General features: G+C 36.0%; 1 protein-coding gene and 1 pseudogene across 5 annotated transcripts in view; both read right to left on the bottom strand.

Annotated features, from left to right (window-relative positions):
• The window catches only part of Slf2 (SMC5-SMC6 complex localization factor 2), a 50,611-nt gene that overhangs the window by 11,961 nt on the left and 12,980 nt on the right, over positions 1 to 25,670 (bottom strand). For 3 of the 5 annotated variants that reach the window (XR_009227309.1, XM_046449870.2, XM_046449871.2), the window contains exons 7-18: positions 24,031 to 24,153; positions 23,295 to 23,462; positions 22,375 to 22,477; positions 17,481 to 17,556; positions 16,057 to 16,198; positions 7,877 to 7,979; positions 6,751 to 6,927; positions 5,016 to 5,113; positions 3,951 to 4,038; positions 2,311 to 2,442; positions 1,882 to 1,959; positions 799 to 885 (exon numbers count right to left, since the gene is read on the bottom strand). Coding sequence is in view for 4 of the 5 variants with exons in the window: in XM_046449870.2 (XP_046305826.1) it covers positions 799 to 885; positions 1,882 to 1,959; positions 2,311 to 2,442; positions 3,951 to 4,038; positions 5,016 to 5,113; positions 6,751 to 6,927; positions 7,877 to 7,979; positions 16,057 to 16,198; positions 17,481 to 17,556; positions 22,375 to 22,477; positions 23,295 to 23,462; positions 24,031 to 24,153 (1,375 nt within the window). In the remaining variant the exon portion in view is untranslated. Of the gene's footprint in view, positions 1 to 798; positions 886 to 1,881; positions 1,960 to 2,310; positions 2,443 to 3,950; positions 4,039 to 5,005; positions 5,114 to 6,750; positions 6,928 to 7,876; positions 7,980 to 16,056; positions 16,199 to 17,480; positions 17,557 to 22,374; positions 22,478 to 23,294; positions 23,463 to 24,030; positions 24,154 to 25,670 lie in introns of those variants that run through there. The other 2 variants (XM_046449872.2, XM_046449873.2) reach the window with 2 other exon arrangements.
• Positions 13,224 to 16,025, bottom strand: LOC124096218 (ribose-phosphate pyrophosphokinase 1-like; annotated as a pseudogene).

Raw genomic sequence — 25,670 nt, 5'->3', positions numbered from 1 at the left:
TCTTTTTTTTAAAATTTATTTTAATTAGTTACACATGATAGTACAATTATCTTGACATATTTAAATCAAATGGGGCATTATAAAATTTTATAGCCACTATTTTTTAGTTACATCTTTATTTAAACAATGGTTCAATCCTTGATACTTTGACACTATCTTAAGCATAAGGGCTTTAATATGTACTATGGGAAAAAAACTAAGAAATTCCACTAGAAAGAATTTTTTCTCTTTTGGTATTTGGAGTTTCAGAATAAAAAACAAAATGTATTTGCTTTTGAGATTTTTTTCTCTGTCAATCTAGCTAGAAAAGTACTTAGCACAAGATAATTTGTTATTAAGAAAGTCTTGGGCTGGGGTTGTAGCTCAGTGGTAGAGTGCTTGCCTCGAATGTGTGAGACACTGGGTTTGATCCTTAGCACCACACAAAAATAAAGGTATTGTGTCCATCTACAACTAAAAAAAAAAAATCTAAAAAAATATTTTTTTAAAAAAGAATCTTTTATTTATTTATTTTGTAGTGTTGGGAATCTAGGGCCTTAAATTTGCAAAAATCTTTGTTTGGATTGAACCCAGGGGAACTTTACCACTGAACTACATCCCCAGTCCTTTTCATTTTTTTATTTTGAGATAGGGCCTTACTAAATTGCTGAGGCTGGCCTCGAACTTGCAATCCTTCTGCTTCAGGCTCCCAAATTCCTGGGAATTACAGGTGTGTGTCACCATGCTTGGCTTCTGCTTTTAAATATTAATGTAACCAAGACTTAACACAAAAACTAATTTAAAAAAAAACACACTTACCTTAGTTCTGTAAAAAAGTCTTGCATCTTCCCTAATATCACATTTAACATGCTTTTCCAAAGCCCCACAGAGTAGCACGAAGTGCTTCTGTACAAGACAAAACAAATGCAAGGGATAAAAACAATTCTTAAGCATTACAAATTAATAAAGAATTAGGTAATTAGAACAATTAAGTTATTTTTAAAAAATCTATCATTCTCCAGTTAGCAATTTCTGATGTTAATCATCCAACATAATATCAGTCCTATCAGTGTTACTTCCATGATAACAGGATGGTTGTGGTCTATTGCTTGTTAAATGTAAAAATATACACAATCCATGACTGATGGTGCACACTTGTAATCCCAGTTACTTGGGAGACTGAGGTAGGAGGATCATGAATTTGAGGCCAGCCTAATCAAATTAAAATAAAAGGAGGACTGGGAATGTAGCTCAGTGGTAAAGCACCCCAGGTTCAATCCCCAGTATCAAAACTGTAATATGTGGACATAATTTGGAAATTAAACCCACTCCTAAAGTGGCATGGCTTAACATCAGTTTAGTGTTGAAGGCAAATATTATTTCTTTTTTTATTTTTTAGGTACTGGCAACTAAACCTAGGGGTGCTTAACCACTGAGCCACATCCCCAGCCCTTTTTTGTTGTACTTAGAGACAGGTCTCACTGAGTTGCTGAAGGTGGCTTTGAACTCAACAATCCTCCTGCTTCAGCCTCCTGATCTGCTGGTATTATAGGCATGCACCACCATGCCCAGCCAAATGTTATTTCTTTAAAAAGAATAGAAAGAAAAAAGAAATGTGAAAAGAGATGAGAAGAAATCAGCTAAAAGCTGCCCAAATGATATCTGGTGACCTTGGTTATGAATATATTATACTGTTGCCAAGTTATGATGGGTAAACCGTACTCCAACCAACTGAACTAACATTTGTTGACAAATAATTCTTGTTGATATGATATGTTTGCAGGTTACTATCACTCCCCTCTTTTCAGTTAACCTTTATTAAGTATTCTCCTAACTAAAACATGCTCATTCATTCTAGCAATAGTCACACCTTTTAAAACACAACCATTAAACATTACCTACCCGTTGTCCAGAAGAAAAAGAATGAGAACAACTAACTTCACCAACTAAATGAAGAAGAATGTAGGTCAGGTAATATGCCTGTTAGAAAAATAAATCAAATTAATACCTAGGAATTAGCTAGCACTGATGTCACTCACAATTTACCCATTAAGAAAGTGGTTTGGAAGGATAAAGAATTTAATCCAGCTAGTAAGAAAGAAAAAGACATGCATTTAAATTAGGCCTTTTAAAGATTTCTAACTCAAGTGCGTCCTTCACAACTACCCTAGTACAGAGCTACAAAAATTCCTTCCAGTATTACATTATCAACAACCATCCTTTTACCTAAATTCTTAGCTCTCAAGTTTACTGACTTATGTCACGACAGTAATTAAAAGAAAAAAAAAAAATCACTTCATGCACTTATGTACTCTTTGAGATTCTAGATACCTGCTTTTCAAGTTCTAAATGAAGACTGTCATCAATAGTGCCATTTGGTTGTTCAGCCCTTTTCTTTAAGACCATTTTCTTCAACAAATCAGAAGGCTTCATTTGCACAAGATATCGATGCAGGACGGATATCTATCAAAAGAAAAAGGAGAGAATGAATAATGCTAAGCAATACAGTTGTTTTGGCTACTTTTCCCTAGTGTTCCCCACTGTTCATTTTGCCTTCTCTAATTTGTCCTCTTTAGCTTTTTTTTTTAATAGTCCAGTGATATTCATTTCCTCTTTACTTAAAAGTCCTCAAATACTTAAAATGAGATTTTAAGTTAAAGATTTAGTACTTGTAAATAAGGATAAATATTTAGAAGGCCAAATAACAGAAACAACAAATTTCTTTGTGAAATTATTTGAAAGACAGTGAAGTTCAATTTCTTAGTGGATAGAAATCACTGAATTCTGAAAAGAATCATTATAAAGAGTTAAAAAAAATCTAGACTGTGTAATTCAAATATGAATTAGTGAATCTCAGGATTTACTATTATTATTATTTTTAAATTCAGAATTTTTTTTATATCTTTATTTTATTTATTTATTTTTATGTGGTGCTGAGGATCGAACCCAAGTGCCTCGAACATGTTAGGTGAGTGGCTCTGCCGCTGGGCCATAACCCCAGCCCAAGGACTTATTTTTATGTTCTTTTTTACATGGGTGATAAAGGAAAAAGTTGCAACAAACAAAATTAAGAAAGTAAATTGTAGAAATCATATCCTGGACCTCTTTTAGTAGCAGTAAATATCACAAGGATTAAGAGCTATTTGCTAATTATCCTGCTGGTTCAGGAATGATGTCCATATACCTGGGATCAAATCTACTACCTCAATTCACTGAAGCAAAATCTGTCTGTCCCCATTAATCTCTAACATCTTGGGCATACTTCTATTACTGTTCTTACCACAATAACTCACAATGATTGGTTTATTTTGTTTTAACCACTAGGTTATGTCTTACAAGCAGTCTTTAATTCATTTTTTTTTTCAATCTCTAGAACCTGGTAGAGTATCTTATACTAACTGCATTCAAACAAGAACCCTTTATTTTTAATTTATCTTTTTTTTTTTAATAGTAGCACTGTGTGCCAATAATAGATTCTCTTTTATGTTTTTTTTTAAATCGGTGCACTATAATTACACATAACAGTGGGATTTATTGCGACATAATTCTACTTGCAAATTAATTTGATCAATCTCATTCCCTGGTGCCTCCCCTTTCCTTCCTCTCATCCCCCACCCCCCACCCCCCAAATTCCTTCTTCCAGTCTAATGGTCTCCCTTCTATTCTTATTTTAACGAGTGCATTATAAACATACATAAAAGTGGGATTCCCTACTGCTATATCTGTACATGGACATAACATAATTTGGTCAATTTTATTCTCCAGTACCTCTTACATTCCTTTCTCCTTCCCTCTTGATCCCCTTCCTTTGCTCTATTAGTCTCCTGTTAAGAAACTGGATCTTGTTAGGCAAGTACCATGCTAAAGATTACATGAATAGTAACATGACTAAGGGTTTTTGACTTAGGAGTCAATTTCGCTACACTTCACTACCATTACCACATTAAAAAAGAAAAAAGTAGTACTTATACCTGCAGATTATTGGCATTTGGGACATCTTCATGTTTCTCATCCAAAAGCTTTGAAATTATCACTAGACTGAGGCACTGTCTGAGTTGCCTGAAATTAGAATTTTTAAGTATTTAGAAAGCTGGGCTGGCGACACAGCTCAGTTGGTGGAGTACTTGCCTCATATGTACAAAGCCCCTGGTTCAATCCCCAGCACCACAAAAACAACAACAATAATAACATTTTAATCAATATGACTTGAGAAACAAATGAATGGGCCAAAAGTTGTTCTAGTTCTAACTGTAAATATAAGCAATGTCTCAAGAGAAGGCTATATAATTCATTCACTTTGTAAAAAAAAATTCTTAGTTGCAGTTGGACACAATATCTTTGTTTATTTTTATGTGGTGCTGAAGATGGAACCCAGTGCCTCACATATGTAAGGCAAGTGCTCTACTACAGAGCTACAGCCCCAGCCCTAATTCATTCATTTTTACAGTATTCGTCATCTATATTATCAGCTAAACTAAAACTCAAAAGTATCACAGTAAGGTCCAGTGCTGCATTCCTATAATCCCAGCTACTCAGAAGGCTAAGGCAGGAAGATCACAAGTGTGAGGGCAGCCTAGGCAAAAAAAAGGGGCTGGAGATGTAGCCCAGTGGTAATGGTGGTAGGAGAGGGGTACATAGGAGGAGGATTACAGAATGACTTGAATTAAAAATGAGAATCAGCTGGCTGTGGTGGTGTATACCAGTAATTCCAGCAACATGGGAGGCTGAGGCAGGAAGATCACAAATTTGAGGCCAGCCTTGGCAATTTACCAAGACCCTACGCAACTTATCAAGACTCTATCTCAAAATAAAAAATACAAAGGGCTGGAGATGTAGCTCAAGTACTCCTGGGTTCAATCCCCAGTATAAAAAAAAAAAAAAAATCAAAATCAGGTTATAAATGCTTTTACCCTCAACTGAATATGATTAACAATTGGCTCTTATGTAACAAAGAATGGTGATTGAAAATAAAGGACCCAAAAGTATTTCATTATAAACATAAAATTTCTTAATGTTTCATTCTCACTTTTCAATACCTTCCACGTGATGTCCAGTTAGGGACTAGCTGTACCAACCACAAAAGATTATGAGGATGGCTGGAAAGTTCATTTATGCCCAGACAGAGTTCAGGTACCTGAGAAAAAAGAAATATGCAAGATTTCTTTCCGAACAGAACAGCAGATAATCAAATCTACATCCCTTCCTATTCTAATGGAAGCACTAACAAAATAGAATGCTCAATTTTTGAAAATGCATGGAATCTAGAACCTGCTGAAAGGCATACAACACAGATTCTGTACTATCATAAACCAAATGTATTCATCAGAAATTCACTTGGCTTTCATATTTTGTCATAACATATCTTTATTTAAAATAAACAGTCCTTATTGGAAGAATAAAGCAATCTAAACACAAATGCCAGTTTCCAAATGTGTATAATGAGAACTGCACAAAATCATATATGCTTTTGACCTGGAATTTCTTGCACTTTAGGGATCCTACTCCAGCATTTCATTTTATCTATTTGTTTGGTGGTGGTAGGGTGAGGTGGGGGCAATTGAACACAGGGGCATTACCACTGAGTTACATCCCCAGCCCTTTTTATTTCTTGAGACAGGTTCTTGCTAAGTTGTTTAGGGCCTCGCTGAGTTGCTGTGGCTGGCCTTGAACTTGCAATCCTCTAATCTCAACCTCCCAAGTCACTAGGATTATAGGCGTGCACCACCATGCCCAGCTTCAAGTATTTTTGAAAGCCTAACAGTTGCCAGGTACAGTGTCATACACAGCTTGGGAGGCTGAGGCAGGAGGACTGCAAGTTCAAAGCCAGCCTCAGTAACTTAGCAAGGCCCTAAGCAACTTAGCAGGACACTGCCTCAAAAAAAAAAAAAAAAAAAAAAAAGAAAGAAAGAAAGAAAGAAAAAGAAAAGAGCTGGGGATATGGCTCCGTGGTGAAGCACCCCTGGGTTCAATCCCAGGTACCAAAGGGGAAGAAAAAAACCTAATAGTTGGTTCATAATAATCTTATAAGTAGGGGAATTGTGGGGTGGGAGTAACAGTAAACAAGATTGATTGTGTTTGATAATTTTTGAAGCTGGCTAGTAGCTACTTAAGAGTTTATTACACTACTCCCTACTATTGTGTTTTTAATTTTTCATAAAAAGTGGTGGAAAAATTTAAAAGTTCTATATAAAAATTGTACATGGCTACTCCACATGGCTACTCAAGTTCAACTTCAATTCTAGCCTTAAGTATGAATTATTCCCTAATTTTACTTAGGTCTCTTTGTTCAAAGGTCACTTCAGAAAGGTCTTCCCCTGAGTGCCTCATATGAAATAACCTGGCATCCATGTCTTTCTACTCTCTCTACCCTCGTCCTGCTTTATTTTAATTTGCAACACTTAATTACAACCTGATATGTTATTTCAATCTATCTTTACTTATCATTTAACTCTGAGTAGGATGAAAACTTCATGAAGGCAAGGGCATTGTCTTTTCCACAGCTGGGTTTCTAGCACCTATCATATGAATACCTGTCCATAGTAAATCCTCAATAAATACATCTCTGTTGAATGAATAGCTGCAGTTTTACAAAATAAATATTTTAAATTTATATAATACAGGTTCCAGGAAACATAGCCCCTTCCACAGCCTCTTTTCCACTTGTTAAAGATTTTAACTGAGCTTAGGAACAATTTTAATTCTGTATGCACTATGAAAGTCAAATTGTGATGCTATTCAAAAGACCAATACTCAAGTTTTAAGTAATGTTACCTTTGTGTTCCAATCTCTGATATTCTTCATCAGGTTTATCAGGAGGCTCTGAAAGTCAACTAGAGGAATCTGTTTCAGCTGTTTTTCCAAACTCATTTTAAACAACATCAAAATCAGCAACATTATTTCACGATCTTGGTAACCTTCTGGATGTATGGATGTACACAAGCCTAGAAACTTTTTGACACAAATGCAGACAAAGCAACTTAAGAAGGTTTATTTTACTTGTTGAATTTTAATTGTAAAATCTTTTTAGCAAAAGAGAAATCTACATAAAACAAGTATCAGATATCCAGAAAAGGGGGCCCAGAAATGCTCTTCTTGCTAATAAGCTGAATTAAATGGTAAATATTTTTTCTTTCAAGATTCTGTTAATGGGGGCTGGGGATGTGGCTCAAGCAGTAGTGCGCTCGGCTGGCATACGTGCAGCCCAGGTTCGAACCTCAGCACCACATACAAACAAAGATGCTATGTCTGCCGAAAACTAAAAAATAAATATTAAAAAATTCTCTCTCTCTAAAAAAAAAAAAAAGAAGAAGATTCCGTTAATGGTTCAGTATCATTGATTTGACATTTGATTCAGCCATGAAAATGTTTTACAGTTATTATTATTATTATTATTATTATTTTTTTTTTGGTGCTGGGGATTGAACTCAGGGGCACTTGACCACTGAGCCACCACCTCCCCAGTCCGTTTTGTATTTTATTTAGAGACAGGGTCTCACTAAGTTGCTCAGCACCTGGCTTTGAACTTGCAATCCTCTTGCCTTAGTCTCCCAAGCCACTGGGATTATAGGTATGTGCCACCATGCCCAACTAACAGTTATTATTCTTGATCACTAAATTATACTGAGATACTTTTGTCTTTACATACCCCAATTCCAAAAAGGAATTGGTCTCAAAACTACTTTAATGATGTAACACTGACCTAAAGTTCCCTTCTGCTCTTAATATTTAAACAAAAATAAAAACAGCAAAAACCCACCTTCAATTAAAGATTAATTATTGCTAAGAAATTTTATTAGGTAAGAAACTATTTTTTTCCTTTCTCTTTTCTTTTGGTTACTATTAACCATTTAGCTCTGTCTGCTAAGGACACATACACACAGAAACTCTTTTTTCCTACCTTAACCACATTTAAAATGTTGGTTTCAGGAAGAGTTGAAAAAATTGGCTTATAAGATGAATCTTCACTTCCTTTCTCCCCCAATGTTGTCTGTGTTTCAGAACTGTTGAGAAGTGAATAAAGTAATGTGAAATTAGGCAGAAAAATGATTACTCATTTTAAGAAATACTGAACACTACTTAAAAAAAAAAGTTGTTCAAGATGCCCAGTTTAACTTTTCTTTTCTTTTTTCTTAAAATTACACTCTAGTGAGAAATAATTCACATACAGTAAAAGGAATGTACCCATTTAAAGTTTTGATGAGTGTGTATACTAATATAATCATCATTCAAATCAAGAAATAGAACATTTCTATGATTCCCCAAGGTCCCTTCATGCCAGATACAAGTCAATCTGCTATTCCCCACTGGTAGCAAACACTAATCTGAGTCCCATCTCTGCATTAGTTTTCCTTTGAACCAGTTACTTTTTACTAGGTACTATCCTCAATGCTCTTGGTGTCAGAAAGCTATGTAAGGAGGTGGCTTTGATGACAAAATTTTAAATGTGTGAAGAAACTGCCACAGTGATATGAAGAAATAATTCTTAAGCTTTCCAATTTGGGTTGAAGTTGTCAGTAAAGGTTCATGGAAGAGGAGATGTATGAACTTGGTTTTTGAAAGATATTTTTAATTTTTTGAAAAAATATGTATTCATATGGTTAAAAAAAATCAAAACATATCAAGGCACAGTACTCTGTGAAAAATGTTCTCCCAACCTAGCTCCCTTTCACCACCCATTTGCTCAATTACAATTAGTGTTAGTCCCTTCCTTCCAGAAGCATTTTTTATTAACAAGAATGAGTTAGGCAGGAGTGGGCATGCCAGTTAATACTCAGGCAGCTGAGGCAAGAGAACTGCAAACTTAAGGCCAGAATGAATAATTTAGGGAGACCTTGTCTCAAAAGGAAAAGGGCTAGATGCGTAGTTCCATGGTATGGCACTTCCCTAGCAAGCCTGAGGCTCTGGGTTCAATCCCCAGAACTGTGCGCGCATGCGCACACGCACGCACGCACGCACACACAAATAAGAATATATATCCTCTTGCAGTATAAGAAATACATCTGGTCTTTGAACCCAGGCACAGAACTCCTAAAACCCTCAGAATTTCTGACAGGGGTAAAAAGAACCTCTTGTTAAATCTCCTTCAACCATAACTGAGTTCATGCTAATGAGGTGACTACTATAGGATGGGGTCTACTGCCAACCTGTGATGAGAGGGTTAAAACTTTGAGCACACCCAGAGGGGCCAGAGATCAAATTAATTATCAAGTGGCCACTGCTTTAGTCAATCATCTTTATGTAATAGAAACTCCATAAAACCCCTAAAGTTTGGAAATCTTCTGGATTAGTTAACACTGACAGATGATGGGAGGGGTGGTAGACTTGGACGGCATGGGATGTTCTAGGCACACTCTCCTCAAGCCTTGTCCTAGGCATCTCTTCCATTTGGCTGTTCCTGAGTTGTATCATTTATAATAAATTGATAATAGTAAATAAACTGTTTTCCCAAGTTCTGTGAGCTATTCAATAATTTTATTGAACCTAAAGTGGGGACTATAGGACTTCCCAATTTATAGCTCACTGGTCAGAAGTACGGGAGATCCAGATTTGTGACTGGCATAAGTGGGGACAGTCTTGTGGGCCTGAGCCTTTCACTGGAGTCCACACTAACTCTGCTCCAGAATCAAATTAAACCACGGACACCTGGTTGGGATCTATAGAAAACTGGAGAATTACAATGTGTGGAAAACCCATACAACTAGTGTCAGAAATGTTTTCTGGTACTGGGTATTGAACCAGGGATGCATTACCACTGAGCTACATCCTTAGTCCTTTTCACTTTTATTTATTCATTTTTTGTGGTATTAGGGATTTAATCCAGGGGCACTCTACCATTGAGCTATATCTCCGTCCCTTTTTATTTTGAGACAGGGTTTCCTTAAGTTGCTGAGGCTGGCCTCAAATTTTGCAATTCTCCTGCTTCAGCCTCCCCAGTAACGTGACTATAGACATGTACCATCACACAGGGAAAAAAACTTTCTTTCTCTCTCTCTCTTTTTTTTGGTACTGGGATTAAACCCAGGGCACTTAACCACTGAACCACATCTGTAGCCCTTTTTATTTTTTATTTTGAGGCAGGGTCTCACTAAATTGCTTAGTCTTGCTAAGATGCTGAGGCTGGCCTTGAATTTGCAATCCTCCTGCCTCAGCCAGTGATGGGATTACAGAAGTATACCACTGCATTTGGCAATAATTTTCTTATTCTTTTTTTTTAAAGTTTTAAGTGGACACAACATCTGTATTTTACATTTTTTATGTGGTGCTGAGGATCAAACCCAGTGCCTCGTGCATGCTAGGCGAGCACTCTACCATTGAGCCACAACTCCAGGCCCAATTTTCTTATTCTTAAAAATAGCAGTTTAGGCCAATGTGGTGGCACTTATATATAATCCCAGTGACTCCGGAGGCTGAGGCAGGAGGATTGCAAATTCGTACGATATTAGTGTCAGCAACTTAGCTAGACCCTCAGTAACTTAGCAGGACCATATCTCAAATAAAAAAAATAAAAATGATTGGGAAATATAGTTCAGTGACAAAGTGCTCCTGGGTTCAATTCCCTTTACAAAACAAAAGGAAACAGAGCAAAACCCTACTTAGAAGTCCCTTGCGCCCCTTCCTAGCTGTATAAACCTGGGGCAAGTTAACCTTAACACCTTAATATTAACCTTTCTGTGCCCCACTTACTTGCAAAATGGGAATGAAATACTATAAATATTTGCAGTTACTATTAAGTGAGATATTATGTTCAGACCTTAGAATAACGTATGGCATATAGCAAAAACCACGTAAGGGTGATGTGGAGGGAAAAGGAGTAGACCAATTAGCTTAGAACAAAAGTCTGAGAGCAAAACAGAAAATAGGTCAGAGTAAAATTGCAAAATCTTAAATATGGGATGTGAAAGGGAGAGAAAATTGTTTCTAACAGTGAAACTAATATCTTGGAGGTAGAAAGATGGTAGAGAATAGGAAATTTCACCAGGCTAGGCATGAAAAAGAGAATCTGAATTAGACTGATACTGGGAATAAAAAGGAAGAAATAGTTATGAGATAAGGAGGAGGAGGAGGAACACAGGAATGTGAGAATTGAACTGAAACAAATTTGGATGTATTTAGTATTCTGTGTATAGGAATAGGTACAAAGGAAATACAAGCTACATGGTCAAGCAGATGACAATGATGGTCAAGAAAAGAAATGTACCAGTATCCCTGATATATCCCTGAGTATCTAACAATCTACAAACATTTTTAGAACTTCCTATAATGAATACATATACAAAAAGCAAAACTAGATGTTTTGTGTGAGTCCTGATTAAAAAGAAGAGTGAGCTATGATCATATGTCAACAGGATTCAGACTCATGCTCATGTTATTAAACAGAGATTTCATTACATTGCTCTCATTTCTATGCCACTCTTTTACTGACCTGTTCCCAATCTTTACTCAGTGAAGCAAACAGTGCTACAGCCACAACTTCCCTGTCCAATCATTAAACCTAAATGATGCAACTTTTCAATTTTAAGTAACTAATAAAACATTGTTTGATTTTGCCAAATATTATTTGCATTATTATGTATTGAAGGAATCACTATGTATCTTTAATTTGTTGTTTATTTCAACTACTGTATATACTTTCAACAGTTAAGAAAAACTCAAATCTATTGCATACAACATAAAAAATTACCACAGAGTTCATTAAAATGTTAACTAATAAAGTAGTTGGTATTTTAAATGTTTATATTATGCAGAAATATAAGGTAAATTTTTTATTATAGATGTTTAAGAGTATTCTAGTTATATGTGGGAGAAATGTGGGGTTTTTACATGGGCTGAAAAGGCATTAAGTTTTTTATTTAAAGTGATGAAACAGGGGCTGGGGGTGTAGTTCAGTAGTAGAACACTTGCCTAGCATGTGTGAGACCCTGGGTTCAATCTCTAGCATCACAAAGTGGGGTAAAAGTGGAATATAAGCTCCATTTAAAAATTTCCTATCCAACATATATTCAGATATAAATGACATCTGAAGATGCAAGATGAAAAAAGAACCTGAGAAATGAATTTTTTGGACATGCCAAATTATAATAGTTTGCATTTTTCTCTTAAGTGAAGCTGAATATATTTTCTTTTTCTTTCTTTCTTTTTAAAATTATTTTTTAGTTGTAGTTGGACACAATATCTTTATTATTTTATTTATTTTTATGTGGTGCTGAGGATCGAACCCAGGCCTTTGCATGAATATATTTTCATAATATTTAAGAATTGCTCTTATATCCTTTTCTGTAAGTTTTTCATTTCCTTTGCCACTTTCCTAATAGGTTATTTATCTTTTTCTTGCTGATTTGACATTAAGTTTCATATACACAGCTTCTCATACACACACACACTTTTTACCCTCCCTCTCCATTTTGCGGCTTTTCTTTCATATTGTTTATAATGATTTTGCATGCAGATTTTTTTCAAATGTGGTCAAATAAGTTAATATTTCTTTTTATGGAAGGTATTATATAAAACCATCTTCCTCTCTTCGAAGATTATTAAAAAAATCCTGCCAGTTTCTTCTATTACTTTTATGTTTTCATTGTACACATTTAAAATCTTTGATCTGTAACTTTGAGTTATGAATCTAAATTTTCTTCCAGGCAGCTAGAAGGTTTTCCAGATATAGGATAATACTGGATATTGAAGAGCTCACTCTTTTTGGACTTCTCTATTTTGTTCCACTGATGGAACTTTTGTATCCTCCCAATTGTAATATACTGCTTTATGATCTTCTTGGGCCAGTCCTGCCTCATAATTTTTAATAGAAAGGTCAGGTCATTGGAGAGGCCAAACAGATTCCAGGAAGAAAGAAGAAAATTAAATACTTAAATTAAAAGGCACTAGGATACCACCTAAAACCCACGACCATGGTGGAAGTAGGCTAAGGAAGGTTAAGCTACAGCAAAATATCTAATGTGAATGTTAGCAATTACAAAGCAGGAAGCAAATCTGTGTTCTAGAAGACTATGGTACAATGATTGTTTGGGCCCAAGAGGATATCTGGCCAGGAAAAGGTCAAAATGGCTGAAGTTGTAAAGCCATAGAAAGGAATAGGTACAAAGGAAATACAAGCTACATGGTCAAGCAGATGACAATGAATCAGGCTTCTTTCTCCCAAAAAACATTTGCTGCACTGTGCTACCCCCTCCTTCCTCAGAATCCCACCCACCAGTTTTTTCAGGCTGAGTTGCCTGCTCCTGCCTTAACAGGGTGCTTGCTCAGGAGAATAGGTTTGGGGGTTGCCCAGGGCTCTTGTTCTCTTTTTTTTTTTTTTAATTTTTTAATATTTATTTTTTAGTTTTTTTTTTTTTTTTCCGGTGGACACAACATCTTTGTTTGTATGTGGTGCTGAGGATCGAACCCGGGCCGCATACACACATCCCCAGCCCATCTTGTTCTTAATTTATCATAGATCTTGGAGAACTTGTCACACATGGGCTGCTTTGTTGCTAGTTGTTCTGACAAAGAAAAATCCCCAAAGCATTCACATGCAAAGCTGAGCTTCCCCAACCATTCAAACAGCTTTATTCAACACCCTCAGATCTGAGATCTTGCAGCAGCTGAACTCTAGTTAAAGCTGCAAAGTTCACAAAATCATTACGGAAACCAGAATGAGACAATGCAGTTAAAGAAATCCCAGCAGTTAATCTCAATCTGTCTTCCCCCAATTTACAATAAACTCTCATTTACATGATGTGGGATGTAGAAAGCTATACTGGAGCAAGCTGGGACTTAGGCTGAATTTGCCATAAAATACCAAGGGAAATAAGGGGTAGAATTGATTTCATTTTTAAAAAAGCCTTAAGTTATTCTATTACAAAGGAACATGGCTGAATAGGTAGGAAACAGATTCCCCATTATGAGTTCTCCTGATGGCTTCTGCAAGGATCATAGAGATGTCTATCACCTGTATTTTAGAGCAATGCTTCATCTTGTCCTCCTGAGGTATGGTATTGGTGACCACTACTGCTTCAAAACATGCATTATTGATTCGAGAAATGGCTGGGCCACGGGCCAGAAAAGATTCCATGAGTCAAGACAGCATAAACTCTGGTCGCTCCAGCTGAGAGAAGTTTGTCAGCTGCATGGCAAGTTGTGCCACATGTGTCAGCCATGTCATCCACAAGGACAGCCACTCAATCCTTCACATCTCCCACTAGCACCATGCGGTCCACTTCTTCTTCCGTTATTTGTGAATCAACGCAAAGTCCACGATCAACCTGTCTGCAATGGAGGTCACTCTCTTGGCTCCACCAGCATCAGGTGACACAACAGTGCAATTCCTCCACTCAGAGATATTCTCCCTAATCCACTTCAGGACAGCTGGCTCTGCATACAGATTGTCCACTGGGATATCAAAAAAGCCCTGAATTTGAGAAGCATGCAGATCCATGGTGATAATATGATCTGCACTAGCTACAGACAGCATATTTGCAACAAGCTTAGCTGAGATTGGTGCCCAGCTCTTTTCCTTCTTATTCTGCCGGGCATAAGGGAAACATGGGATGTCTGTAGTAACCCGGCTGGCTGAAGCAATCTTGCAGGCATTAATCATGATTAAAAGCTCCATTTGATTGTCGTTGATTTCACCACAACCACTTTGAATGATGTAGACATCTTCTCCATGTACACTTTCACCAATTTCCATAGAGGTCTCCTGGTTGCTGAATTTCTTAGTCACCACCTTCCCTAGCTCCAGCCCAAGCGGTCAGCAATTTTCTGGGTAAGTCCTGATGAGAGCTGCCACTGAAGATTTTGATATTCAGCATCTTGGGCAATTATCCTAGGCACTCATCACTCAGCGATCACTGCTGCTGCGGAGACCAGAACTGAAGTCGGCCCAAAGACTTAATACTGACCGCTTCGAATTGCTACTCCACCATCTTCAGGATCTCATTATAAATAATGTGTAATTTTCATATTAGAACTATGACAGGCTTTCCCCTAAAGTCCTTTTTGTCCTTTAGTAATGTTTTACCTACACACACATACATACATACATACATACACACACACACACACACACACACACACACACACTCTCTCTCTCTCTCACTCTTCCAGTTGAGTTTATTCCTAGGTATTTCTTTCAAAAAAAAATTACTGTCAATGAAAATTTTAATTAAAAATTTACTGTCTTTTCTTCCAGTGTTATCATTTAAATTAGCTGCAGGTCAGCTATCTAAGGGTTATTGGTTTTTCATAAATTCTGTATGCTGGTACCCATATCAAATTCTATTTTTCACTGTTTTTCAACTGATTATACAATTCTATGTATGGATTAAATCACTTATCAAATAAATGATTTATCATCAACTTCTTTCTGATTTTTATATGCTATTTCTTTCCTCTTGCCAATGACTTTGGTCAATATCTACAAAACAATGAGTACTCTTACTTTTTTGGGGGGTGGGGCTGCTGGGGGTTGAACGCAGAGGTTCTTTATCACTGAACTATATCCCCAGATATTTTCATTTTATTTTCAGACAGGGTCTCACTAAGTTCCCAAGGCTGGCCTTGAACTAGTGATCCTTTTACCTCAGCATACCCAGTCACTGGGATTATAGATATGTGCCACCACACCACACCTGGATTTAAAAAACCTTTTTATGGGAGCCGAGTATGGTGGCATGCACCTGTAATCCCAGTGACTTGGGAGGCTGAGGCAAGAAGATTACAAGTTTGAAGCCAGCCTCAGCAACTCAGTGAGACCCTGTTTCAGAACAAAAAAATAGGAAGAGCTGAGAATGTGGCTCAGTGGTTAAGCACCCCTGGGTTCAATTCCTAGTATCAAAAAAAAACAGAAAAACCACAACATTTTATGGAGATGTTTCTATCATTTCCCTGTTAAACATGATAATGGCTTTTAGATTAACACAGATGTTAAAAATGTATCTATTTTAAGATTGATCTCAACTCTTAAGAGATTCCTTTAAAATAATAAAGAACAATACTGAACTCATTAAACCAATATCAACTGTTATTTTATGTAACTTATTTTAAAATGTTGTTTGGGGAGTTAATTATGAAAAGGAAACTTACACTAGATTGTCTTCATTAAAGTCTGGTTGAAGATTCTCCAGAGGAAACAAAGATCTAAAATCAATCCCCATATTGAAAAACACAGCTGCTATATCAGACAATGATGGGATCCAAGGCCAAATTGGTGAGTCACTGAAAGTATCTGGTTAACAGAAGAAAATATTTTATTCCAAATCACTGGTCTACAAACCCCATATTTGCAAAATGATAGCCTGCTTGTAAAACATAGGTTATTAAAATGATTTTATAAAATATTATCTGCTAATAATGTTAATAATATAGTTTAAGTTACAGAATGATCAAAGGAATTATAGATTTTCAAACAAGTATGAAGGAAATGACTTTAATGAAGAAACTACCTGAGAGTGATAGATGAGTGTAACTCAGAAGGAAGTAATCATTTTGTTTTGTTGTTGCTGTTGTTGTTTTTTGGATACAGGGTCTCACTATGTTGCCTAGGCTGGCCTTGAACTGGTTAGCTCAAGTGATCCTGCTGCCTCTCTCCAGCCTCAGCCATATCCAGCTTGAAGTAATACATTTTGAAATGAACGGATATAACAATGGTAAAATCCCAACCACCATCCACATAGGAAGATTCTATTATCTTTATTGTCTTTATAAGTCTTAACTCTCCCAAACAAATAATCAAGTAAACCATAATGCTTCTTTTATTTAATATAAGGGTTCTCAAAGGTGAAAAAGCAACTATCACACTTTTGCAATAGATGCTTTCAATATGCATTAGTGTAATATCAATACAATACTGTTGCTCACCAAAAGCCAATTAAAGTTAATTGGTTGAGGGGCTGGGATTGTGGCTCAGTGGTAGAGCACTTGCCTAGCATGTGTGAGGCACTGGGTTCAAGCCTCAGCACCACATAAAAAAATAAATAAAATAAAGGTATTGTATCCATCTACAATTTAAAAAATTTTTTAAATTAATTTTTTAAATAAGTCTTAATTATTTCCATTTATTGCTCCGAAATAGGCCATGATTTCCTAAATATTAAGAAAAGGTTGCCACTTGAAAAATCTTACACTGCCTTTAATGAATGCAACTAAAAAAATACAGATACCAGTACATTTTTTTTTGCAGTAGCACACTGGATTGAACCCAGTAATGCTCTACCATTGAGCTACATCGCTGGCCCTTTTTATTTTGAGACAGGGTCTTGCTAAATTGCCCAAGCTGGCCTCAACTTGCAATACTAAGGAACTGAAGTAGCTGGGATTATAGGCATGCCCCACCATGCCCCACACATATACTCACTTTTTATTGGAGTTCATTTCATCATTAAAGATATTTGGTTACAAAACAATTTTTTAATTCAACATCTCCAAATACATTAACATTTAGAATATGAAAGAGATCAAGAAATAACCAATATACATGCTATAAAGCACAGCAAAATTTATATACTTACCATTTCTAATTGTTATTTCCATCAACGTACTTAAAATTTGCACTGACACAATACAGTCTGTATGAACTGACATCATCTGTTCAAAATAAATGGCAAGAGTATAAAAATATGAGCATTTATACTTCCCAGGCACATATAAAGATGTTTACAGTTAATACTTATAGTAATGTTGTGAGGTAGTCCTCATTACATGTATGAGAAAATGTAGATTAAATACCTTGCCCAATGTAACACATGGGATACATGGAAGACGTGGAATTTAAAGTCAGGTCTCATTCCAAAGTCAGGGCTCTTTCTAGTCCGTTACTTTTTTTTTTTTTTTAAACAACTTTCATTTATAATTAGACAACTATAACATTTGAAACCATCAAAAAATGCCTCTCCTGGATGCATGATGACATGAAACCAAGATCCACATAAGTCTGCCAGGTTTAACATTACATAATAGGCAAAACTCAAACCACAAACTAGTAAAATATTTGAGAGATACAAATATACAACCTAATATACTAATATACTTTAAAAAAAATTCTTCTTATAGTTGTTGATGGATCTTTTTTTAAAAATACTTTTTTTAGTAGTAGTAAGACACCATAACTTTATTTATTTATTTTTATGTGGTGCCAAGTATCCAACAAGTGCCTCACACGTGCTAGGTGAGCGTTCTACTGCTGAGCCACAAACCCAGCCCCCTGTTGATGGATCTTTATTTATTTATATGGGGTGCTGAGACTTGAACCCAGTGCCTCACACACGCTAGGCAAGCGCTCTACCACTGAGCCACAATCCCAGCCCTACTAATACATTTTTGTTTTTTAAATTACTTATTTATTTTGATATGAGGTCTTATTATGTTGCCCAGGCTCATATTTCTGGGCTTAAGCAATTCTCCTGCCTCAGCTTCCTAAAGAGTTGGGACTTCAGGGATGTGCCACTGTGCTGGCTTACCAATGCACTTTATTTGCACTTTGATCTAGTCAGTCTTTTTACATATAGGAATTTAGATGCAGAGAAATAACTCTCAGAAGACCACCAAAACCTCACGTTTAAAAGCTGTTAGGCGGAGCATGTAGCTCAGTGTAGAGTGCTTGCTGAGCTTGCTATCTTTTTCTTCTTTTCTTTTTGGGTACCATGGATTGAACTCAGGGACACTCAACCACTGAGCCACATTCCTAGCCCTATTTTGTATTTTATTTAGAGACAGGGTCTGAGTTACTGAGTGTCTTGCTTCTGCTAAGGCTGGCTTTGAACTCATGATCCTCCTGCCTCAACCTCCCAAGCTGCTGGAATTACAGGCATGTACGCCTGGCTCAATTGTTATCTTTTTCTTTTGTCAAAAATTAAGTTTATAGTAAATTTAAAATGTAAGGGGGAAAAACCTAAATTCTGCTCTCAATTAGGTGTATGACTATAAGATTTCAAAAACAATCTATGTGAAAAAAAGGTCTTTATCTTGTTTGTGCTGTTAAGTTCTGCTACCAGGAACTTACTAAAAAAGACATGCTGCACAAAGGACAAGTTCGGATAACAGTTTTTTGCTTTTATTTTTTGTACCAGGGATTGAACCCAGAGATGCTTAACCACTGAGCCACGTCCCCAGCCCTTTTTTGTGTTTTATTTAGAGACAGGGTCTCCCTGACTTTCTTAGGGCCTCACTAAGTTGCTGAGACTAGCTTTGAACTTGCGATCCTCCTGCCTCAGCCTCCCAAACCGCTGGGATTACAGGCATGCGCCACCATGCCTGGCTTGGATAACAATCTTTTATTGGTGGGTGAGGAATTCTAGGATGAGCAATACAATAATTTCAGAAATTATATAAATATGTAAAGATGCTATACAACAAATCTAATGTCTATCAAATTCAGACTGGTTTAAAGAAATGTTAAGCAGCCTGACAAAGGAATACTATAAGGTCATTAAAAAGGATAAAAAGAAAAATGTTTTACACTGCGATCATAGTTTGTTATCTGAAATAAACAGGTTATAAAACATATTCATGTTTTTTTTACACTAAGTTACACAGTAAATTTTGTTGTTGTTTTTGTAGTGGGGACTGAATCCAGGGGCCCTTTACACTGAGCCACATCCCCAGGCCTCTTTTCCCCCATTTTTTATTTTAAGAGAGTATCTTATTAAGTTGCTGAGGCTGGCCTCAAATTTGTGATCCTCCTGCCTCCACTGGGATTATAGGCATACATCATTTGTGCCTAGATATCCAGTAATTTTTGTACATAGAGAGCAACCTAGAAAACATTGACCAAAATGTTAACAGATCCTGAAAATTAAGATTTGAGATACATTTAGATAGCTTTAAAAAAAAAAAAATTTTTTTTTGTCTCTCCATTTCACTTGAATTTTTCACAATAAAATTATTTTCTTTTGAAAATGGCTAAAAAAATTTTTTTTAAAGTAGTAAACTTTCTGGTCTGGTCTACTACATTTAGACACACATGATAAAAAAAGTCACAAAAATGTGAATATTTTTATTATATTTTAAACAAATTTACAAAATAGTAGTTACAAAATAGTAAGATGAATTTGGACATATTTTCTTTTTCTTTTCGAACCCAGGCCGCACGCATGCCAGGCGAGCGCGCTACCACTTGAGCCATATCCCCAGCCCGAATTTGGACATATTTTCTAAAAAATAATCATAAGTTGGTAAAGCCTTTGTACCATGAAATGGATTTACAATAGAAAAGGAAAAAGGAGACAATGTGTCATATATAGAGAAAATACTTAGTGACTGATTATTAATTTGGTTTTCAAAGAATGAAATGAGTATAAAAAAATACTTAGAAGATATGCTTGTTATGTCACAATAGCAGCTTTAAAATCTACACTGATAGACCCACATCAATAAGATGAAAATTAGCATAGATATAAATACAAAGTCATACTTGTAAGTTTAAGAAAAGATATATATAATTGGAGATAATGAAGCCCTGGCATGATAGCAAATGAAGTTTTGAAATACATGGTTGAGATAGATGGAAGTGTGTCACTGGAAACTACTGGAAGACAAGACTTTATCTGGAACATATGTCCATTTGTAGTGGGAGGTGGAACAACTTAGGAGTAACACTGACAAGGTAAAGATCACTCAGAAAGATGATCAAGATAGTAAAGGGATGGGAGAATATTTAGAGTGGGGAAGGATGAGGGTAGTGATAACTATTTAAAAATAACTGCAAGACTATCTCCCACTGGGAAAACTTAACCTACTAATTTTCTTCCTAGTACTTAACATCTAACATATTTATAAATGGTTCAAGCACACATTTGTTTATTGTCTGTATTCTCAATACTAGAATGTGAGCTTCTTGAGATCAGAGAGCCTGATTTTTTTTCACTGCTGTTTTCTCCAGTGCCTGGCACAGGTGACACTCAAAACTGAAAAAAAAAAAAAGAATCAAAATCCATACAATGTAGTCTCTAGTTCTTGCCAAATATAACTTGAAATGCTGTATTAAAGCCCAATGTAGAAACTTCATGTTTTTTCCACTTCTCAGTTTGCATATAATTATGGTTCTCTGATAAGGAACTTTTACATATTGTTATTTTACCCTAACACATACTTGTTAACTCTAACACATATCCAGGATTTTATTAAAATGGAACACCCCAGCAACCTGATAAAAACATTTGTCATTCATAGTTTTAGTTTCTAAAAGAATGACAATTGCAACCCACCTGGGCATAACTATATTACTTGTCAATATAGAACCTAGTGTAGTGTAAAAAGGCCTTACACAGCCTCTCAGCTCTGCCAACAAACACTATTTTAATCCTGAATAGGCATTTTCTGGATGATAGAAATGTCAAGAATAGTAAATTCTAATTTGAAGTTTTCGGTCTGAAAGTCCAAATTATAGTAACAACAGGATTCTATATATAAAATCAATAATACCATTATAAAATTACAATTTATATACAATAAAATAAGTATTTATGTGAATTTAAGTATTACATATGCATGGAGAAAAGAAAAGTTGTATTTGCATTAAAATATACACATGAATAAAGAATATTTACCATAAACATGAAAGAAATTAAAGGATCTTCCTAAGTCTATGTGCCTGTAATACTGATTTTCCAGTATACCAGTGTGACAAAAGCATCTAATTGTGTGAAACATTATTTTTATCCTGACCTGAACATGATCTACATTATCATTTTATGTATGTGTACATGAGTGTGTGTGTGGGGGGAGGGTGAGGCAGGGGGGTACTGCTACCACTGTATGACTCTAACCCTTTAAAAATTTTTTTTTTTTTTTTTTTAATTTTGAATCAGGGTTTGAAGCCTAGGCAGGCCTCAAACTTGTAATGCTCCTGCCTCAGCCACCTGAGTTGCTGGGATTACAAGCATGTGCCATTGTACCCAGCTCATTATCATATTCTTCCATTTATTTTGCAGTAATTGGGATTGAACCGAAAGGTGCTGTACCACTGAGGCACATCCCCAGACCTTTTTTAAATTTTGAGATAGGATCTTGCTAAATTGCCTAGGCTGGCCTTGAGCTTGGCAATCCTCTTGCCTTAGCCTCCTGAGTTAGTGGAATTATACGTGTGTGCCACTATGCCCAGCTCATTATAATTTTCTTTAGAATTTCTTTATACTGATTTGACTTTTTTTTTTTTTAGATTTTGACACAGGGCCTCACTATGTTGCTGTGATTGGCCTGGGATCCTCCTGCCTCAGCCTCCTGAGTCTCTGGAATTATAGGCATGCACTACTGAATCCAGCTCATCACATTGACCTTTCCTCCCTCATTCTAAGTCATTGAAACCAAGGTTTGATGAGCTAATTTTTTTCTCTAGAAACGTACAAAAAAATTATATTTAAATAGTTTGTTTTTGGCTGAGGAAGAGAACCGCCAAACATTTCTTACCCGAAACAGCCACTTTAATACAGGTATAGGACACTGAACATAATGGTAAGCAGAGGTGAGGAAACCTTGTGTTGTCAAAAAAATCTGATCTGTTTTTCCCGATCTGAAAAAAAAAAGTAAAACAAATGAGTGTTTTTGTGGCAAAACACTTCCACCATCACCACATCTGATACAATCAGGAAAATGAGAAAATTATCCCTAGTCTACGGAAGTGGACTATACACCAATATTGATTGGTTACTCAAGAAAGGAAAAAAAAAAATCAATTCACGGCGTAAAGCTGATTCAATCTGTTGGCCTAACTCTACAATTATCTGATGGACAAAATAATTCTAATGTTGTATGGGATTTGGGGAAATTAGAACATTAATACCTGAAGCAATGAGGTGCAAAGAATGGTGAAGAACAAATATAGTGAAAACAACATACCAGCCCCGAACTTCCTATTTCTGTACTACTATTTTTTTGGTACTGGGAACTTAACCCAGGGGCTATTTACCACTGAGCTACAGCCCCAGCCCAGCCCTTTTTATTTTGAACAGAGTTTCACTAAGTTGCTAAAGTTGGCCTTGATCTTGTAATCCTTGCTTCAGCCTCCAGTGATGCTGGGATTACAGGCCAGCACCACCACATCTGGCTAACCTGTTTCTTTACTTCTTTCACATAAGAAGGCAATATGTTTAATAAAGTCCCTGCTATTTTAACCATTCAATATTATGCACTGATCATAAGCCCAACTAACAAGAGCACATGATGTGCCAAAAAACTATTAAGAAAAACACAAAGAACAATAAAAAGATTAGGAAACTAGATAGATCATAATAGAAATTTACCTTTTAGAAAATTACATTGGTCAAGTCTTTTAGGATAATTTTTGTCCCCTGCCCAGTCCCCCAAAAGCAAGCCTACTTTCTACTTACTTGAGAATAAGCTTTTCTACAGCACTTTGTCCAATAAAACCAGAGTCTCTTAAATCCAAGGTATACTGATTGAAAATTTTCCCAGAGTTGAGAAAATTAAATATTTCTTCACCTGGATGATGATCAGGAATAGCATCAATTGTAACTGAAAATTTCTTAAGAAATTCCCTGAAATAAAAAAAGTCATTGAAAACCAAATAGTTATACTGCATATGGTTTGGTACTTAAAACATTGTTAGAATCAATGTTAATCCCAGATTAGAACATCAGCATAAGAAAAAGTTGTTTTGCTCCTCCCCCTCACTGTCCATACTACTCAAAAGTCATTGAATAAATCTGTATGAAAAGGAACCATAACCCACAGAAAAGGCAAAAGATGCCTGGGCTCTAACATTTGCCTTTCAGCATCATCAGAGATGAATTTGAAATCCAACATACTTTATTCTATATGTATTTAACAAAAACAAAATTAAAAAATGTAAGGCTTGTCATGGTGTGTAATCCCAGTGGCTTGGGAGGCTGAGGCAGGAAGATCTCAAGTACAAAGCCAGCCTCGGCAACTTAGTGAGACCCTAAGCAACTTTTAGTGAGACTCTGTTTCAAAATAAAAAAATAAAAGAGTGGTGGGGATGTGGCTCAGTGGTTAAGCACCCCTAGGTTTAATCCCTGATACCAAAAAAATTAAATTTTAAAAAAATCTAAAAACTTAATAGGGCACATATAATGAGAAATGTACCTGTGCTCTTCCAAGAGGCCATCCTCATCATCTGTACTGTCTTGATCTCCGATTCTGATTGGTGATTTAATGCCTCGGCCCTGCCTTATGTCTTCTTGTAGTTGCTTCTGCAGTTCATCTAGCCTGATAATTAAAACAATGCTCTGATAAATAGATTACTCTAAAAAAACCAAAAAGCCCCTGAAAACTTTACCTGATATCAATCTAAAAGTAGTATCAAGGAAAAATGTTATTAAGTACCCTATTACCTTATCCTGTTATACTATAGATCAAATCATGTCTCCCAAATATATTATGATGTTTAAAACAGTACACCATTTTTCCTAAGACAAAGAAAGTCTACTTTAGGTATTAAGCTTTTATGCAACAATTGGCATAATTATCAGAACAGTGTTCCATTACAAAAAAGATTTTTTTAAAAAATTTTTAAAAACTATTTTATTTTTATGTGGTGCTGAGGATAGAATCCAGTGCCTCACGCGTGCTAGGCAAGCTACAACCCCAGTCCCTACAAAAAAGACTTCAATATTTCTTTATAGCAAAGGACTTTTAAGAATGACCTGTCCAAATTACTTTGGAGATTCAGAAAAGAAAAATGGCAAAGAGGGCTGGGGATGTGGCTCAAGCGGTAGCGCGCTTGCCTGGCATGCGCAGGGCGCTGGGTTCGATCCTCAGCACCACATAAAAATAAAATAAAGATGTTGTGTCCACCTAAAACTAAAAAATTTAAAAAAAAATGGCAAAGAATGAACATTGTTAATTTGATTATCTTCTCTAATCTTTTAATACTCATTTGATGCCCAGTAGACAACTGTTTTTGTGGCACTAGGGATTTAAACCAGAGATGCTCTAACACTAAGCTACACACTCAGCCAATTTTACTTTTTTAAATTTTGAAACAAGGTCTTGCTAAATTGCCCAAGCTAGCCTAGTACTTGCAATCCTATCTCAGGCCCCTGAGTAGCTGGAATTACAAAACCTGAGCAACCCCAGATAATGTTAACAATTTTTCCAGGGCTGTTTTTGTTGTCATCATGGTTGTCATCACAATACCTAACCCTTAATAAGCACTTACTACATTACGATTAGTAAGATGTATGAAGACTTTCTTTCTTTTTTTTTGGGTACGGGATTGAAGCCAGGAGTGTTTTACCATGACGCTACATCCCTACTCCTTTTACATTTCAAGACAAATTCTTGTTAAATAGCTGAAGCTGGCCTTGAACTTGCAATCATCCTGCCCCAAATGCCTAAATTGCTGGAATTATAGGTGTGTGCCACCATGCCCAGCTGTATTAACCCTTAATTCTCACAACAACCCCATGTAGTAGTTTTCTTATTATCCATTTTAGAGAAAAAAAATCCCAACCACTTAAAAGTCAAATCAGATTGACTATATCTACCTCTCTTTATGAGCAATGCTCAATTTTTAATAAGTGACTTCAGCCAGTTATTGGTGGTAAATGCCTGTAATCTGGGGCAGGATGATTGCAAGTTCAAGGCCAGCTTCAGCTATTTAACAAAAAATTGTCTCGAAATATAAAAAGGAGTAGGGATGTAGCGCCATGGTAAAACATCCTGGCTTCAATCCCTAGTACCAAAAAAAAAAAAAAAAAAAAAGAAAGCTTTAATACATCTTA

The sequence above is a fragment of the Marmota monax genome, unplaced genomic scaffold (assembly GCF_021218885.2).
Source record: "Marmota monax isolate L192 unplaced genomic scaffold, Marmota_monax_Labrador192_F-V1.1 WCK01_AAM20220418_F8-fsc00004, whole genome shotgun sequence".
NCBI lineage: Eukaryota > Metazoa > Chordata > Mammalia > Rodentia > Sciuridae > Marmota > Marmota monax.
Note: the sequence above shows the minus strand (reverse complement) of the source record. Positions and strands in the feature narration are given on the sequence as shown.